Below are 18542 nucleotides of genomic sequence, written 5' to 3'. Positions count from 1 at the left end.
TGTCCGTGGAACCTCCTGGTCATAAAAAATAGCTCTAAGGCTCTTTGAAACAGCTGTGTCCATTTTGAAAAGTATCAAGTTTTGGGTCAGCTAAACCACCGAGCTCTGTATACAGGAATTTTATAGTGATCATTCTCCTGCATAAGGTAAAAGAAGGTGATTTGCACCTCAAAGTGATTGTAAAATGTTTGTATTTTGTCATACTGTGACAAATATCATGTTTTTTATGGCCTATATCACATCATCAGCCTCTTCTGTAGGCTGCTCTGGTGAAGCTGAAGGCAAATGAGCATGCTGGGACACAGCCATTCTCTTCAAGGACCGGTGAGAGATCTTTCAAAGGGAGAGGCGTCAGGCTGGGATCCCTGATGAAGGGAGTTTTTGTCACCAAGGAAACTAAGCAGGTCTTCTCCTTCCAAGTGGATGATTCTCAAGGGCTGCCCGAACCCTGCATGCGATGTACAGTGGCGTCTGGAAGTTTATGAACAGCAGGGGAGAGCTTGTTGTGAGCTTGTCAGCGTTGTAGGGAACACACCACAACAGCCTACAGATGTTTCCATACAAACAACAGGTTTGTGGACACACCTGCCTGGCAAAATCACCAACTAGGAACAACAAGAACTGTACCACGAGTGCTCTTTCTTGCCCACCATGATGATTTGTGTACAGTCTTCGATGACAGACACCCAAAATGTCTGTTTCCCTGGCAGGTGGAGGGCTAAGCATCCTGACCAGTAAGCATGCAAATCCTGCAGATCCCGGTACTTCTTGTTTACTTTCTTGGATGATGGCTACGGGATTCAAAAAATGCCCATCAGTGCGAGTAAGTTTCTAAAGCGACAGAAGAAGAACCCCTGTCATATGAAAAGCAACTCCCATTTGTTATATGGGAAAATTCTACAAAGGGCCTCACCTCTACTGAGAAGCTCCAAGGTCTGAAGTGAGAAATAACAATAATACTCGCCTTCAGGTAAAAAACATCTTTATCAACTATTTATTCATGTTAGTGAAAGGCCCAGGAACTCAGCCTCTAGTAGGAAGAAGCTCTTTTAGCACTGAAGTTAAGACTGAAGGGCCAGGCCAGTGGTGGAGGTAGATCCAGCTTGCCTGGCCGTCCCTTTTAAGTTGCCCCTGTTGTGACAGAATGAGCTGGGGTTTAGGTTTCACTTAAGCATAATTCCTATTTTATTTTTTAAATTTGGGGGGAGTGCCTGACAGCACCTGACGCAGTCCATTATAAAGGAAATTCAATGCTCCAACCTCAGGGTGGTAAAGGGATCATCTAAAAACCTTTACCTGTGGCTCTACCCACTGCCACAGTGCTCCTCAACACCTACAGGGATTTAAGAACGTGACAAAGGAAATAAACCAACCCAAAAGCCTTGAGATGATGACACAGGAACACGTTCTCTGGCCATTTGGTCAGCATATAAGGAGGCTCTCCAGGCGAATACAATAAGCAGTGATCTGCAGAAGTGAAGAACAGTAGACCTACATCTTTCCTAGGAGCTCAAATAGGACTTTTCCCACAGTAAACAGGCCTTTATTAATAAACACCCTACACATCTGGACGTGCTGTCTCGTCTAAAGGAGTCCCTCTGCAACATTTCTCTACTTAGTATCACGTATAAGTAGATACTTTGCATCTTAAGGACAGTTATTACAATGCTTCAAGATCAGACATCTTTTCCTGGGCCTTGCTTGCCTGGAGTGGTGAGTAAATATTCCAAAAATTCAGTTTGACTTCCCCACCCCACTCCTTTCCTGCAATAATCTCCTCTCCATCCAGACTGTGGCATAAACTATAACAAAGCTGTGCAACAAACGTTTATAACCAATTACACGTTGCCTACCTGGGAAGTCAGTGTGGGTTTTCTGGTCCCCAAACAACACCCAGATCTTAAGCTATAACCGTAACAACAGCAGCCACGCACCCAAAACTTGACAGCTTCCTAGCAGAGATGATAAAGCATCCACCAGCACAGCACCACAGCAAAATCATCTACTGCTAACAGTGCTGTAAAGCTTTGAAAGCCATAGAAATGCTTAAAAAGGTCAATCTGATGGCCCTACAACTCACGGGTATCAACATGAGAGCCTACATCCTTAAGGATGCACAGGCCAACAACAATTTGGGACTGTGAAGGTGAAAGGCAGCTTTGGACCTCAGGAGAGCAGATATTTGCCTCTTTGAGGATCTGCTTGGAAGAATATTGTGGGATAAGGGACCGAGAAAGCTGGTTAACATTCAAGGATCACCTCCTCCAAGCTCAAGGGTTGTCCATCCCAACAAAGAGGCTTGCAGGAATGAACAAAGAGCTCCCAGCAAAACTCAAATGCAAAAAGGAAGCAAACAGAGGGTGGAAGCAAGGATGGGAGGAATACACAGACATTGCCCAAGCATCCAGGGATGGAGTTAGGAAAGCTGAAGCCCTAAGGGAACCGAATCTGGTCAGTGATGCCAAGGGCAATATGAAGGGCTTCTGTACATGTATCCTTATCAAGAAAGAAGGAAAATGTGGGCCCACCACTGAATGAAACGTGAGAACAGGGAAAAGGCCAAGGTACTGAACATCCTCTCTGCCTCTGTCTTCACTCCCAAGAGTGGTCTTCATGAAACCCAGGTCCCAGAGACCAGGGGAAGGCTGGAGCAAAGATGACGTAGGAGGAACGTCGCCAGAGAGGTGATCTGTCCCCTCTCTCCAGCACTGGTGAGCCCACACCTGGAGTGCTGGGTCCAGTTCTGGGCTCCCCAGTGCAGGGGAGACCTGGACGTGGTGGAGAGAGCCCTGCAAAGGGCCATGGAGATGATGATGGGAACAGAGCACAGGGAACTGCGGCTGCTCAGCCTGCTGAGGAAACAGCTCTGGGGGAATTTCATCAAGGTCTATAAATACCTGAATGAAGGGTACAAAGAGGATGGGGCCAGGCTCTTTTCAGTGATGCCCAGCTCCTAAATAATCTTACAGAAGAGAGATCAGGCTGGGGACAAGTACAGCATGCCAGAGAACAGGCTAAAGAAGAAAAAGGACATGGCCATGGCTCCATAGTCCACCCCTCATTTAGAAAATAATTGCTTTGTCATGCATCAATCTTAACTGGCAATTAGGGCTTTCATGAGCTCATGTCTATGAGCTCAGAGACAGCTGAATTTGCCAAGAAAAAAAAAAAAAAAAACACGTTGCGAGGGACCTGGATCTTTATAGGATTCTAGTTAGCTGGCCTTAAAAGATGACAGCATCCTCAGTTTCTGCTGAGGTTAGGAGCATAACCCTTCAAACAAAGGGCAGCATGAAACCCAGTGACCCTACTGACTACATTTCCCAAAGCACACAAATGACCCAAGGTGAAATTGAGTTTCATCCTCACAGAAAGCCAAACAAACCAGAGAATCCCTAACAGCAGACTTGCTGTCTTCATTCAGGCATGCAGCCTTAAACTGAGTCCTAACCCTTATTTCTCCCCCCTCCGTGTTTCAGATTGACACTAGCCAGCTATTTTTGCCAGTTAATTCCAGGGTCCCTGTTGCTAACAGAGCAGTTTTGGGGTGCTGCTGTAATGCTGACATTAAGCACTGAGCCTTCTAACTCAGACTACTGGGCCATGACACGCTACATTGAGCAGTTTAAATTCTGAAGACAGCCTCCAGAACCAAAACTGACATCGTTATCTCGTCTGTCTGGAAAGAAGTGGCTACTTTTTAAGCTCTTAGGACCATCATTGCCCTGACAGCATGGCCAGAAATCAAACCCATCCTTTCAAAAACGTAGTAGCCCACTGCCACAACGCACTGAGCGTGCAGCAGGGCTGATATGGAACCGGAGGACACCTGACAAGGAGGAGTGTCATTTGACTGCCTCACCGTGCCAACCCCGGCCCGGGCCAAGCTTCTGCCAGACGCCGCTATGTCAGAGATGGCTTCGTTTGCTCAGTTCCTAAATGAGTAACAAGTGCTTGGAAAAAAATCTTGAAAAGGTAAAGATGCTTTCTGAGTGAGAGCTGCAGTGTGGTATGGGAGCAGTGAACCTCACGGGAACACACACAGTAATTGTTTAGTACTGTTCAAAGCGGTGATTTATTTATTCCATCTTCCAAAACAGACACGTAAGCAGCTTCATCAGATCCAGGCATTTAATATTTACACACAAGTTGATTCAAAAGACAAACCCGTTCTTATGTGGTCCTTCAGCTGCACGGATGAAGAAGATGCTCAATTTGCCTGTTTTCTTCAGAAGCCAGGTGCACGCTCAGCATCTGGAGCGCTGGAATGAAGAGAAGCTCTCTCTTTGTCTTGAAGAGCCTCAGACGGAGTGTTCAGGTCATGCCAACACAGACGTTACCCTCGTGCTGTGGTAGCGGTGTTCATTGTATGGATGAAAACCGAAGCAAGCCAGGTGCCACCCACCAGCAGCAGTTCACTTGCTGCAAATGAACAGCTCAAATGCACACTGAACCTCTCTTATTAACACAACTTCTGGCGCACGCAGTGGGAGACGCTGGGCACACACTCCAGAAGAACACAACTTCCCATGTGTAAGAGCTCTGCAGCTGCTGGTCACTCTTGATTTACAGCCTGTCCTAAATCCAGTGCTTAGGCTTCTCTAAGCGTGTAACTGATCTGTGTAGGCGCAGTTTTTAGTGAAAAGAAACCAGCAGCTCACTCACAGGTCTCATCGTCACTCACGCATTACCGGTCCATCACAGATCCCTTCCCCACAGCACAACCCACTGCCTTGCCTTCAGCACATCCCCTGAATTTCATTTCAGTAGCAAGTGCCTCATTTAATTTTTCACTTGCTCCCCGCCACTGCATGCAAAACCAGCTTTCTCCACACCTTGGGCTCTATCAGGCCTAATGAAGCCACGTTAGGCTACACAAGATTTCCAGACATGCTCAGCTAGTTTCTTTGATTAGGAAAATAGGAAAGCATTAAAAAAAATCTTTAGATTATACATTGTGCTCATGGAAGTATTTAAATAAGATATTTTCTCCAGTCATGTGGGTTCAATCACATTTCTTTAACTAATTCTTGTACTCTCAGGATGAATCTCCCAAGCATTTATTTTTGATATTGTAATGAGAGACAGAAGTGGTTCTGGGAGAACTCAAAAAAGCAAGTCTCTTCTTAAAAACAAGCAGAAGGAGCCCAGAAAAATACTAGCAAGAGATTCTGGGTAGCTCCTACACAATCAAGTGATAAGTAGGGACAAGATTTCTCAAAAAAAAAAAAAAAAAAAAAAAAAAAAAAAAAAAAAAAAGTCAGAGCTTCTATCTATAAGCTTCTATCTCTTGGTTTGCAAATAATTCGGGTGGGTGTGCACTCTTAAGAAAGCCCCCGGTGATTCAACTGGCCAAATGGGAGATGCATCAAATGGAGACCCAAAGCAGCTTGGCCTGTAGCTGGAATATTCAAAGCACACGCTTCCATCGAGTCACTAAGGGGAATATTAGGAAAGATAGAGCATAGAGGAAAAAAACGAGGCTGCCCTGAAGCACACTGGGGAACAGAACAGGAATTCAAGTCAAGAAACCATCTGGAAGAAGCAGATGCAATTCACACAACGAGAAGGAATCAGGTTTAAAACTTCTGCATTCACTCAACTATGCAAATAGAGCCCAAACCACTGCCCTTGTTTTGCAGCACTGTAGGAAGTGTCCGAAGGATGCACTGGATCACAGGCTGAGTTTGAGTCAACAACATGCCCAATATAAATAGGAATACTGCGTTAGGAACTGCCCTTCACCGTCCTCAGTATCACGTGAGCCTCAGCTGAGGCCTGTTTTGGGCACCACACTTCCAGGGAGATCTCAATTTGAACCTAATGAGCAGCAACAAGTCAGATCTAGGACACAAAACATCCCAGGGAAGAGTGAATAATTGAATTTGTCTCATCATGACAGAACTTCAGGGGACAGTATCAGTCCTCAAATATACTGAAGGTACCCAAAGGTGAAGAAAGTTTCCTTCTTCTCTTTACACGTATAGTCCAAAAGTTGTTTAGCTTGTGGACATTTTGCCCAGCCTTTAAGGTGCCCAGAAAAGCTGTTGGAAATGTCTTATAAATGACAAGGGTGCAACAAGTCCTGTATTGAGACAGCACTGAACTGGATGACTTATTGCCACAACCTTCCCAGCTATATTAGAATTTACCCAATATAACCAAAGTCTGACCCTAAAATTAACTGCCTCTACAGTACAGCAGCAGTAATTTCCAGAAAGCAAAACATGGTAACTGTGGTGGTTTCACAGTGAGAGGCAGCTAAACTACCACAGCACTCTCTCACTCCCCCTCCTCAACAGAACAGGGGTACAGAATACGATGCAAAGGGCTCAAGGGTTGAGACAAGAACAGGGAGATCACTCACCAATTACTGTCACAGGCAAAAGAGACTCAATGTAGGGAGATTAATAAAATGTATTGCCTATTACTAACAGACTACAACAGTGAGAAACTAAAAGCAAACTAAAAACACCTTCCCCCCATCCACTCTCTTCTACCTCCGGTGGCACAAGGCAACAGCGAATGGGGGCTGCGGTCAGTCCCTGACACTTCATCTCCGCTGCTCCTTCACGGTCCCTCCCTGCCCCTGCTCCCCGTGGGGTCCCTCCCATGGGATTCTGGCACCCCCAGCCCCCTGCTCCTGTGTGGGCTCCTCTCCACGGGCTGCAGCTCCAGCCCGGGGCCTGCTCCTGCGGGGGCTCTCCATGGGCCGCAGCCTCCTCCAGGCCACAGCCACCTGCTCCACCCGGGGCTCCTCCACCCATGGGGGGGCTGCAGCGTGGAGATCTGCTCCATGTGGGACCCATGGGCTGCAGGGGCACAGCCTGCTCCACCAGGGGCCTCTCCCTGCACAGCCCACAGGGGAACTGCTGCTGCCTGCCTGGAGCACCTCCTGCTGCAGTGGCCTGGGGGCTGCAGGGCTGGGTCTTGCTCCTCTCTCCCAGCCGCTGTTGCACAGCGGTTTGTTTTTTTTTTTCTCCCCCTTTCTTAAATCTGCTCTCCCAGAAGCACAATCAGCATCACTCCCTGGCTCAACTCTGGCCAGCAGCAGGTCCCTTTGGAGCCAGCTGGAGCTGGCTCTGATCTGACACAGGGCAGCTGCTGTGTTCTGCTCACAGAGGCCACCCCTGCAGCCCCTCCACTACCAACACCTTAGCACATAAGCCCAGTATAACAACTTCCACACTTTTTAAGTGCTAAGATTCTCCCCTTGCCCATTCATAGACCCCAAGCATTCAAACAGCTAACAGCTTCACAGTAAGATGAGAACTGGTACAGAAACCGAATATGGTTTATTCCCAAGCCATACCCTGGAGTAAAGCAGTGCTCTTGTTTTGCTGTAGTGAGCCTAACGAGTGACAATAAAACTAACATTAGAAACCACAATTTGTAATCTACAAATACACAAATTCTCTATTTAAGTTTGGGGCTAGACAACAAACCTTATGGCAAAATATCTAGCAAAGACACCAGAGCATTTTAAGCACAGAGAAGTACCAAAGCTGATAAAGAAAAGCAGACTCACCTTCCGCAATTCAACCGTAACTTCATTTCTGTGTCTTCTCATAGTCTGTAAATAAAAAAATAAGAGATTTACATATCAAGAGTTTTGTTTTGGGATCAGCTGTTTCTAGGTCAAAAGTGCAGTAATTCACCAAAAGAGAAGCAAAACAGTGTGCATAATTTACAACCCCAGCTTTGCGAGCAAGATGCATGAGTTGTTTTAGGTCGGTTGTTTGTTTTAAAAAAAAAAGAAAAAAAAAAAGATTCCATGCCTCACAGAAGGCTTTGTTACAAACCACAATCAGTATCCCAGAGGCAGAAAACATTTACTTCCCCCCGGTTTCACTGGGATGACTCTCCTGAGGTTTGTGTGCACACCAGAAGACGCGGTAAGTGCAGGTTTAGGCAGCCCCACATTCGCATATGCCCACACGCCCAGCCCAGACACAGAACCCACGCCGACTATCTGGCCACGATCGACCACGAGGAATGGCTGAGAAGATGACTGAGCTCAACAAGACAGATTAGGCTCGTAGCAAAAGGAAACAAAGTACAATGGCACAAAGTCTCCTCTGAATCTATAGCTTGAACACTGTAAAGAAAAACCAACCCATAAACGTCTCAGCTCCTTAAAGATACTGGGCGCTCAGATGTACTCCCTTCAGTAGTTATCACCCCTCTTAGCTAAAAGAGATCAGAAGATTCAGAAAGAACAATTTTTGCCTACTGAAATTGATTCCCTAGCTCCATTTTCAGTGGACATAGCATCGGAACGCAATTCAGAAGAAAATCAGGACTGGATGGCTGCTGGCAGCCTAGGAAGATCACCCACACTAACTAAAATTAGCCTTTTAAAAGGCTTTCTATGTTCTGTCCTTGCTACTGACCTTCACTGCTACTATCGTGTGCTTCTGAGTTGGGGCAAATCACTTCCCTACGTCAACAGGTATCAGTGAAAAGCAGGAGCACACAGAGAAGCCACCAGGACTCCCCCATCAGCCAGCAAAGAAAACACCAAACATCCTAAAGCTCCGAGATGGGTAAACGAAAGGGGCAGACTTCATTCACACCATGAATCTGTACGGGACGTGGATTCAGTGTGTAGGATATAAGCTTGGCTTCGCTGTTCTCAGCCAGTTTGCATAGCAGGATCCGTTTAATTAGCCTCGTCTGACTTACCCAGCAGGCAGGCTTCTCTTCCCGTTCGGTGCTTGCTTAACCAACCCACTCAGGTACACGCAGCCACTTTGCATTTTACATCCACAAAGAGCTGTGCTACTTCAAACAAGGCAGGTCCTCGTTGCAGGAACGGGACACCAGCACTGCAACACCTACCAGAAGCACACCTTCCCCCACACTCATCCTTTTGCTAAATCTTTGGATCCTTGCGACCACCAGAGCCTGCTGCAGAAGCTCGATATGACAGGACCAGGCTGCTGAGGTACGGGAAAGAACTGGGCAGGGAAGAAATGGACAGGAGGCAAAGAACCTGTAAAGTCACTGCAGGCAACTAGCTCGGCCAGTCATTCCAGTTTTAAGTCCTATTAGAATTTTATATTTGAATTATCTTAATAACTAAGGCAAATCTAAGGGCACTGAATAGCCTAAAACGATTTTCAATACTTCTTCCCCATGATAACTCTGCACTTCAATGACAAACACAGTTAGACAGGTTTGTCTCAGATTTCTGCTAGAAAAGCTCCTTTTCTGCATCCGTCTGGATGTGACAGACACCAAAAATCTCCAGAAGACCTCCCGCTAGCAAATCTTTTATTCCTACTTACCTTAAATTTTAAGGCATATCCCATCACAAGACTAATCCGTTAACCTGAGTGTCCTTTAGGATTCCCCCCCCAGCCAGATCCAGTGCTCTCAGTGCCAGATTATGAAATCTCAAAGGTCTAACAGATGCAAAGCAAAACTTAGTTTCAAATTTGCTCTCTGCAGCTACCTGAAAGGAAGGGGTGGGGAGCTGGGGATCGGCCTCTGCTCACAGGTAACCAGTGACAGGACCAGAGGGAATGGCCTCAAGTTGTGCCAGGGGAGGTTCAGGTTGGCAATGAGGAGACATTTCTGCTCAGAAAGAGCAGTCAGGCACTGGGACGGGTTGCCCAGGGAGGTGGTGGAGTCCCCGTCCCTGGGGGAGCTCAGGGAAAGGTTGGATGTGGCGCTTGGGGACGTGGTTTAGTGGGTGATGGTGGTGGTAGGGGGATGGTTGGATCAGGTGATCTTGGAGGGGCTTTTCCAACCTTAATGGTTCTGTGGTTCTATGAATTTACTCCTCCATTAAATCCATGTGATAACACCCCAGAGTATTTTCTATTGAGGAGAGAAAACAATCAGACCGAATTTCAAACTCTTTGGGGGACAACTACGACACTTGCCACCTACCATTCTAAAAGCAAGGGAAATGGAAGAAAACCTATGTGCTGCGTTCCACAGTTCAGCAGCTTAACATTTGCTTTAGAAAAGACAAACAGAGTGCAGTCCCAGGCAAGTATTACTATTCATTTCATCAATTTACTGTAAAACCTCCTCGAACAATACTTTGACTGAAGATGGTTACTTGGAGTCAACCCTCCACAAAAGCTCTACTGGGAATACTCTGAGCTTCTTTCTGAAGGCAAATAATTCACTCAGCTTTTCAGTCAGTGTTTTGCTTCATGCTCCCATTATTTCAGCCCCACCGATCCTATCCTATTACAATTCTGTCTCTATTTTTCTTTACTAGTTGTTTCTTTTATCCAACTGCTCTTCGAAACATTCGACTACTCCATTATGGTTTTACATTTGATGTGCAGGAAGCCTCCCATCTTCTCCTCGTTTAGAGCACCACCACTCTTTAGAAAGATTCATCAAAGAGGCTCTCAGCTTTGGGGACTTTTTCTTAGTAGCCGCATACATTTTCTGAGCTTTCATGTGCGTCTTAAATCAATGCCTGCGCTACCTGAGTTTTATCCTTTTACCTGTTCTTTTGTATTTCCCTTTAAACTTCTTGTACGCAGTTTCTCTTTCAAAGCAGCTCTGCTACATTTTCTTTCTTTCCTTCCTTCCTCCTTTAAAAGGCACCGCTGGCTCCAGAGCTTCTTCTCCATTCGCAGAGCAGGTGGGCTGATAACTGGGGATATCGCCCAGCCTCAGCTTCACGAATGGGCTCCCACTCTTGGAGGTTCCTGTCAGCACTGCATCTTCAAAAATTCAGCATGTTGGGGCAAATTTTTGTTCTTATTTGGCATTTCTTAAAAAGCAGGTATTTGAAGCTTGTGTTTCAGATGAATCGTTTTAGAAATACATCAGGTTATCAGCATCTTCCTACAGCCCCAGAAGTAAACACAACATAACCCAACAGCACAAAAAAGCTGTCCTGGGGACTGGTGCAAGACATCCTTTAAAGAAGCACCAGCACCACGAGCAGAATGTCATGGTTTTGTAGCACCTGCAAGGCCCAGCACGTATGGAGGTCGTATGTGTTATCTGAAGGAGATTTATACCATAAGACAGCTTAAATGTTTTCCCCAGCTAAAACAGTGAGTAGAGACAATTATCCTGCATCCCAGCCCCGTGGATTCATTACCAGCTTTCAGGCTGGGAGGACAGCCATCTGCTAACATCTCTCTAGGCACTATTAGCTGAAGCCTAGCGAGATGTTGGATGTAACACCGTGTTCAACATCTCCAGAAAACAGCTAGTCATTTCTGAGCTCAACGTGCTCGAACATGTAACATCACGTCACGCTGAAGCGGCGTATCCCAAAACTACCCCAAGACAAACCCGAACTGTCTCACTGATTGAAAAGCCACACTCCGAATCTCAAAAAGGGAAAACTCTGCACAAGCACAACCCTACAAAAACACGAGCTGATGCAAGCTGATTCCTACAGAATCTGAGCTAAACCCACCCAGCTCCTAAGCACCATTCTCAAGGTACAAAATGGTTAAAAAAATCAAGTCAAACATAGATGTTTAGTTATATTTTTAATGTCAAGTTCCTTGCTATTTTATCTTATAAAATCATCCAGAAAAAAAAAAGGTCTACTAGATGTTGTTAGATAAGTTACTGTTCTCACTTCCACCCTGCACTTCTGAATGCTCCTCCAAAGGCAGATTGAAGTGTGCCATGCCAACAGTCTCCCCCTGACATCTTCCACTTCAAAGAGAAATAACCTCCAGACCCAAAGGAGCAAAACCAAAATTGACTTCAGATGGGAGCAAACAAAGTCACTGTGCACATCAGGGCTGCTGTGTTAAGGCCTGCCACTGCACCGCCCCCTAACAGAATTTAAATTATTCCATAGCTGCTTTTTAGGCTCTCCCATCCTTGTGATAATGGCCAGAAAGAGCTGAGAAGTCAAACCTAACAAACTGAGGAACCTTGTTTCAGGCTGATACAGAACACAACAATGCTAAGCTGACAGAAGATCAAAATTTGTTAAGAGATCAAGCCTTGAAAATAAAGCAGTTTACACAAATCAGTGCCCAAAAACGTGGCTTCAGAGAATGCCACCGTTCCTGAAAAAGTCTTTGAAACTCTTAATGGGCAGAAGCTACAGAAAACACACCGGTTCTCATTAAATCAGTGTTTCACATTTGGTTTCTCTCCTCCATCAAGATGATGACAAGCAACCTCAACGCTTGGTATCAGAGACACCTATGGAAAAGGAAAATTTCTCTCAATTTTTCAGTTGATAGATGGCCCACGATGACAAACCAAATGCAGAAATCTTGATACCAGCATGCAATGCCTGAAGATAATCCTACAAATTCCTGAGTTGTCATCGTAATAGCAACCCTTGCCAACAACACATTTAAGGAAGCATTTTGAAGTGACTGAACGCTTGGGACCCTCTGACTCAACCAGGGTACCTCACTAGCTCTGTTTGTGAAACCCTGTACAAATGTGCACAGGATGCTCGCTACAGGTTAAAGAGCGAGCAGCACTGCTGCAGCACCACCTCTGGATGCCTTTATGATGGCCCATCCACACTCATGTGGCAAAGAAATAAAAAAAGTACTTTGAAGTTTTGGATAGCATTTAGATTAAGCTTTTAAGGGAAATTAAGTCTCTTAAGCAAGCTTCTTTGGCCTCTTAACTTTTGCTGAGTTAAAGCAAAGGCTCAACTGCACAATAAATTAAACTACTTGAAAAGGCAACTCATATGGCTTCTGTAAGCTCAAGGAAAAAAATAAGAAATCCAGCAACTACTCAGTTATTTTAGTTTAACGTGTATTAAAACAAATTAATACATTTTCCAAATCACTCTGTAGCAAATTTGCAATGTGGTGTGTTTCTCCTGAAAATAATACACAAATGTGACACTCCTACCAAAGCTTACAAGCAGAAAATTTAGGCTGATTCAAAAGGACAAAACCATCTGAGACACGGCAGTTGTGGCTATTCTGGAGAGCGGTAGTGGTCTTAAAATTTTGGGACTGTTTTATTCAAGTTAGATTTTAACACACAACGAAATACTGGAAATAGTCTTAGGGTTTCCGTTAATCTCAAGTTCCTAGTTTGTACCTAAAAATCAATCTTAATTGATTATAAGCAATCTTAAATCTTTATTATAAGCACTTTAAAGTCCTTAAAACGTATCAGTCTCAAATAGAAGAAGTTCTGGATACTTGGTAAGATTACCTCATCTCCAGTTAAGGTACAGATTACAAAACCAAAGCAATTTAAATGTGTGAATGACACAACTAGCGAGGAGATGAGTTCACCACTTTCCCCTTGCTATTCAAGGATAAAGATTTTTTAATGCAAATTAGAAATGAAGTTTCAAGAACCAAGTGTTTAACAACATACATCCTCTTTACATTAAAAAAAAAATCAAACTGCCATGGTAAATGGTATAAGTTTTAAACTTTTTAACCATTTTTAGCTATAACTATCATGTCAGAGGGGAGATTAAAGCGCAGCCAGCATTTAGTGACTCAAAATCTCTCTGCCACTGTAACCACGAGATCTGGAGCTGTGTGGTGCTCCCCCAGACCAGCCACCTCGTTAAGTGGGATACCTGAGGAGTGACATCTTCTAATCAGCGCATTTACACACCATGTCCATTGCAACAGGAGCAAGGGCAGAAAAACTCAGAGATGAAGAGCGGGACGCAGATGTTTTTAGGCAAGCCAGAGCAGCAACACTGCCAGCTGCCCCACAAGCAGCCAGCTGCCTGCTCCTGGGCTCCTGCACGCTTCAGCATCCCTGCAAGTCCTGGAACAGAGAAGCCAGCTTCATCTGGACAAGACAAACACCACTCACCAATATCAATTTTGGCAATTCTGGGGACACAAAACGTATTTTCAGGAACTTTGATAAGACGCGCTTTTAGTTGCTTTTGAACTTTCAGCTATTAAGTGGAGACGAGGGAAGAAATTCATTGATGCTAATTTCTCTGGGTCTACAAACTTCATTAAAAGATAACTGTTCATTTAAATTCTTCCCTTCTGCTCTTGCCTCTCGCCGTGAAAGGAGCCAGCCTTGGAAAACCAGAATATAAATGCTGACGGGCAAGAGCTCCCCTGAATGCGTAGCTGGGAGAGTAAGGTAGCTTGATTAAGCATACAGGGCAGCAGAAAAGCCGAGCATTTGCAAGTCAATTCCAATCTGCTTCCACCTGCCTAACTGAAGAAAAACTGGCCCAGCTCCAACAGCTGGACTGGATTTAACTAATACCTCACCCCTTGCATAGGAGCAGACCCTAGAGCAGAGTTTTCAATAGTTTACAAGGTAGCTGTGGGTGCAACACAGTGAGAGAAGGTGTTTGCACTGATGAAGTTAAATGCTGTGCTTCCCCAGAATTTTTGCTAGCTTTCCCCCCCCCCCCTTAATCCTCCTCAGACAGCTTTTAGCAAGCATGAATACTGCGATGCAGATGAAAATGCACAAGCCCCACGGGCTGGGCTGGTTCTGGTCAGAAGACAAAAAAATTCAAATATTTGTTTGTATACAGTCTTTGAGATGACTAAGGTTGGCAGCTGCCTATCTTTGGTTAACATTAGAAGTTAAATGTTCTGTATTTGCATAGGAACATCGTTTGTTGGTGCGTTCAAAGTTGAGGCTTAGCCTGATGATGCTGTTTTACTCATTCTGGCAGAGCTGGCTTCAGCCAAACCAAGTGTCAGGCAGAGAGACGCTGATGGAAGGTGATGCTGCTGTTCTCCTTGTTCACATTTTAAAGGACACAGAGCCTATTCCAAGAGCTGCAAGCAAAATTAATACCCTAAATTAAAGTTTGGGGGATTATTAAGGCAAAATTTTGGGATAGCATCACAGTGGCGTGAACGCAAGTACTTCAAAGTGGACGAACTGAAACCAGCGATGATGTGGACTGGACGCTGATCCCCCGTATTTCTTTCAGACACGCAAAAAGATTTGTTATCGATGCCAAACTAAACCAAACGTTTGGTCGGAATTAAGCCCTCCTGCTAGTTTTATTCCTTTAGGTACGAGTAGCGTGGATAATTGGCTAACCTCACGCTCCCACACCCAGTGCATAATGAAAGCAGACTTCTTCCTCACGCCCAATCTGGAGATTTAACTAATTACCGAGTACTCCTATAAATCTCCAAATTATTCTTTGAAGAAAAAGTGATTTATTTTTTTTTTCCCCCATTCATATAGACTACAACATCAGCACATCACCACCTCTGGCTTTATCACAGCTCCTATTAAATTAAGGCCACCCAGCTGGTTAGAAATGCAGGCAGGGTGCACAGATTCCACAACACAAGCGCCAACTCCACCAAAGCAACCAAATAAGACAACAGACCCGCACACTGACCTGAGACTCCAGGGGTTTAATTCATTTGATGACTGTTGTGCCCTAAAGGTATTTGTTCCTCTTTTAAGAAAAACTGTATTACTTTGCAGAAAGTATTAGAACTTGGTTCCGATTCCCTGTGCACTGCAGAATCTTACAAGAATGAAGTCTCCTTTTGGCTCGGAGCCTTTCACGCAGTACTAGGGACATCAGGAGCAGAGTGCAGTGTTCGTGCCACTCTATTTGATGCCACAGCACGTTTTGTTTGGGACTCACAAAGGCCACCAAAGAAAAACCACTTCTTTTTCAGTTGGAGCTACCACGCTGTTTTATTTTATATTTTTACTCCCCAGTTTGGGGCCTCTAAAATGAATACCAGCTGCTTTTTGTTAGCCAGTCTGGGGCAAGATAATCCACGTAGCTGAACCTGGACAGTCTCAGCGAACTGGATGCATCAGATACCCACTGACTCTTTCACTTACCGATGGGCAATGACTCACTGAAGTCAGACACACGCATGCCAATATGAAAAGCCACAAGCCTCCAATTATTATTGCTCACGGTGTTGAGTCACCTGAAAGCCCTACGGAAGCAGACAAAGCTGCCCATCCATGTTATCTTCTTCTACTGCTCCAAGTGATCTTGGCAGAAAAGCGGTTGCCAGGTTTATTTTTTAACCACTTGTGTTGTGAGGAAACTCTTCAAGGCCCTGATATCCCCTCTCTGCATTTAAGCTAGGTACTGAGCTCCGACCAAAGCAGTGAGTTGTGAACGCTCCTGTTTTCATTTCCATACACCAATTACCTGGTTTCCAAGTACAGATGTATCAGCGTTCTCAGGAGACCGGACCCAAAGCAATTTAGCTGGCTGCATGCAGCACAAATTGCACTGATATTGAAGGACATGAAGCGGCCCGGAATACAATCAACGTTATCTGGTGTTTTAATACAGCATAAAAGAAGAGCTGGAATTCTCCATTCAACATCACCACGCACCTATAGATTTCCAGGCTCTGCTGCGGGGTGAATCAGGCTCATTATGCCCAGTAAAAAGTTTCACAGCATTTCTATTCAGATGGAAATCGTAACGCCGCTAATCACACCTCTTCTGACATCAGAGGAAGATTGAATGCAGCCACACGGGCTCCACCTAAGTCCACCTGAGGTTTCCAGGTAACCCCAAGCTAACTCATCGCTGCACAATGCCTGTTTGCTCAGGCCAACAGGATCACCAGCTAATTCCCAGCACTAGTTCTGTCCTGTGGTCCTACCAGGAAAAGCGATCTGCCCACGCAGCGCTCCAAGGGACTGGGGCAACGTCTCGCTGTGACGAGTCTGATTTTGTGGAGAGCCAGCCTTGAAGAACGTAACTGGAGTTTCATCAGCCCAAAAGCAGCTGCTGATCTGCAGGATACCTGTAGCGAGCGTTTTGTCTTTTCCTGTATTTTTTTTGGAAACAGAAGGGCATGCTGAATGAAGTCTAATTCCGATGAGTTGTCCTTTCTCTTCTTGATTTTTACAGCAGTGCCAGGTCTGCCTTATCCGGACACCAAATAGACACCCAGAACACTGGGTGATCAAGATAGGCTAATTACAAGTGATTCCTATTCAAAATTTTTAAAAATTTTGAAGATCAAGGCTTCTGGACACACTAAATACATCCAATGATCCATCAGTACAGGTTTAGGTTACAGGAATCTGCTATTGCCAGCATACAAATTCCCGTTCAGTTGTGCAAACACCGAGAAGATATTTATGATTTCCCTGTGTTGCAAGAACTGTGGATCAGACGCTTTAGGGCCTCCTGGAACCAGAAACACACCCTCACCTTGAAGCGAAGCATCCCTGCTGCCCCGGTCTCTCCCCACACATGACCCCAGCTCTGCCCTCCCCTGGAATTTCCAAGAAGTCATCACTGTAGGTAACTACTTTCAATAACCAGTGACAAAATGAAGTGTTTGGTCAGAAAGGCCTCACAGACTTCTGTGAGGACTGTCCTAGAAGATAAGACATCCTTAAGCTTGTCCAATATTTATACTAGTTTCCCCTTTCCCCTCCTTTAAATGAAAAAAAAACAAAAACAAAAACAAAAACAAGCACACAGAACAACTCTCCCCAGCTGCCTTCCCCTTTAAGCCAGAAAGTGGCAGACCCCTTTCTGGGGCTGCTCTGTAACCTGGACACTGAATTTACGATTTATTTTCTTACATCCCCTCCAGAAGCAGCAAGTCAGGCTAAAGACAACAACCTAGCTGTCTTGTAACAGAAAGAACAGCTACCAGGCCAAATACCAGCCAGGTACCTTCTTGTACAACCCGTGTTTGAACAGTGACACTCCCTCTCCAGACACTAGAACAGCCTTCAGCTGTAATCTCAAAGCACCTCACACGATACATTTATAAACATCCTCCCTGTGAAATGAGGAAAAAAGCCCAATTATTCCCATCTATAAAATGGGAAACAATAATTGCAATTTGCATACATTTACAAGGTGCAACAACAACAAAAAAATCAGGTCCCCAGAGAGCTAGACTGTATTCAACCACAGTAAGTTTTTTTGGTCTGTTACATGACTCAAATGAAATGTTTGTTTTTTTCCCCCCCTATTTTTGAAAGGCATAATCAAAAGGCACAAAAAAAATTAAATGTGCAAGCTGCCTAATTAAATCTACGAAGAGATCATTCTGCTCAAGATGCAAGAGAAAACAGCCCCAGCTGACAAGCCTGGAAGAAAATGGAGAACTGGGAGCCAGAAAACACACTCCAGCAACATCCCACGATCCTTTAGGAACCCTATCAGCAGCCCCTCCGAATGTAATCATTGCAGGGTCACAAACTCTAGATGCTTCTACCTCACTTTTTTCGTGTGACATGAACCCTGAATTCGTGTTTCTACTGCCTGAAGTTTACCCTTCCATAAGAAGGGTACCAGCTAGCCCTAAAAAGTTGCTTAGACCAGCAGAAGTGGCCTGGTTCTGATGGACTTGTGTCAGAGCCCCTTAAACACCTCTGCTTGCCTGGAAGGTTGTTCTCAACAGCTGCTCGTTCCATGTTATGGCAGTCTATGTTCTCCTTGCACATCTGAAGAATGGTGGTCATCAGGATCCTGCTGATTCCTGGCTGGGATCTCCTTTCAGGGTCTGCTCTTGGTGTGGAAGGCAGTCTTTACCTGGCCACAAGTCAGGTTTTCAGTGCAGAGAAGTCACCACCTCTGCCTTTGCATCTATTTGGTTGTGAACATGCAAAGAAGCAAGAGACCCTGCTGCCAAAAACCCGCA

The 18542-nt window shown here is 45.0% G+C and overlaps 1 protein-coding gene across 1 annotated transcript in view; it reads right to left on the bottom strand.

Annotated features, from left to right (window-relative positions):
• KPNA3 (karyopherin subunit alpha 3) overlaps positions 1-18542 on the bottom strand; it is a 48836-nt gene that overhangs the window by 23634 nt on the left and 6660 nt on the right. The window contains exon 2 of the mRNA XM_068674323.1: positions 7529-7573. Coding sequence (XP_068530424.1) covers positions 7529-7573 — 45 coding nt within the window. The remainder of the gene's footprint in view (positions 1-7528; positions 7574-18542) is intronic.

Source organism: Anas acuta, chromosome 1 (genome assembly GCF_963932015.1).
Source record: "Anas acuta chromosome 1, bAnaAcu1.1, whole genome shotgun sequence".
Taxonomy (NCBI): Eukaryota; Metazoa; Chordata; class Aves; order Anseriformes; family Anatidae; genus Anas; species Anas acuta.
Note: the sequence above shows the minus strand (reverse complement) of the source record. Positions and strands in the feature narration are given on the sequence as shown.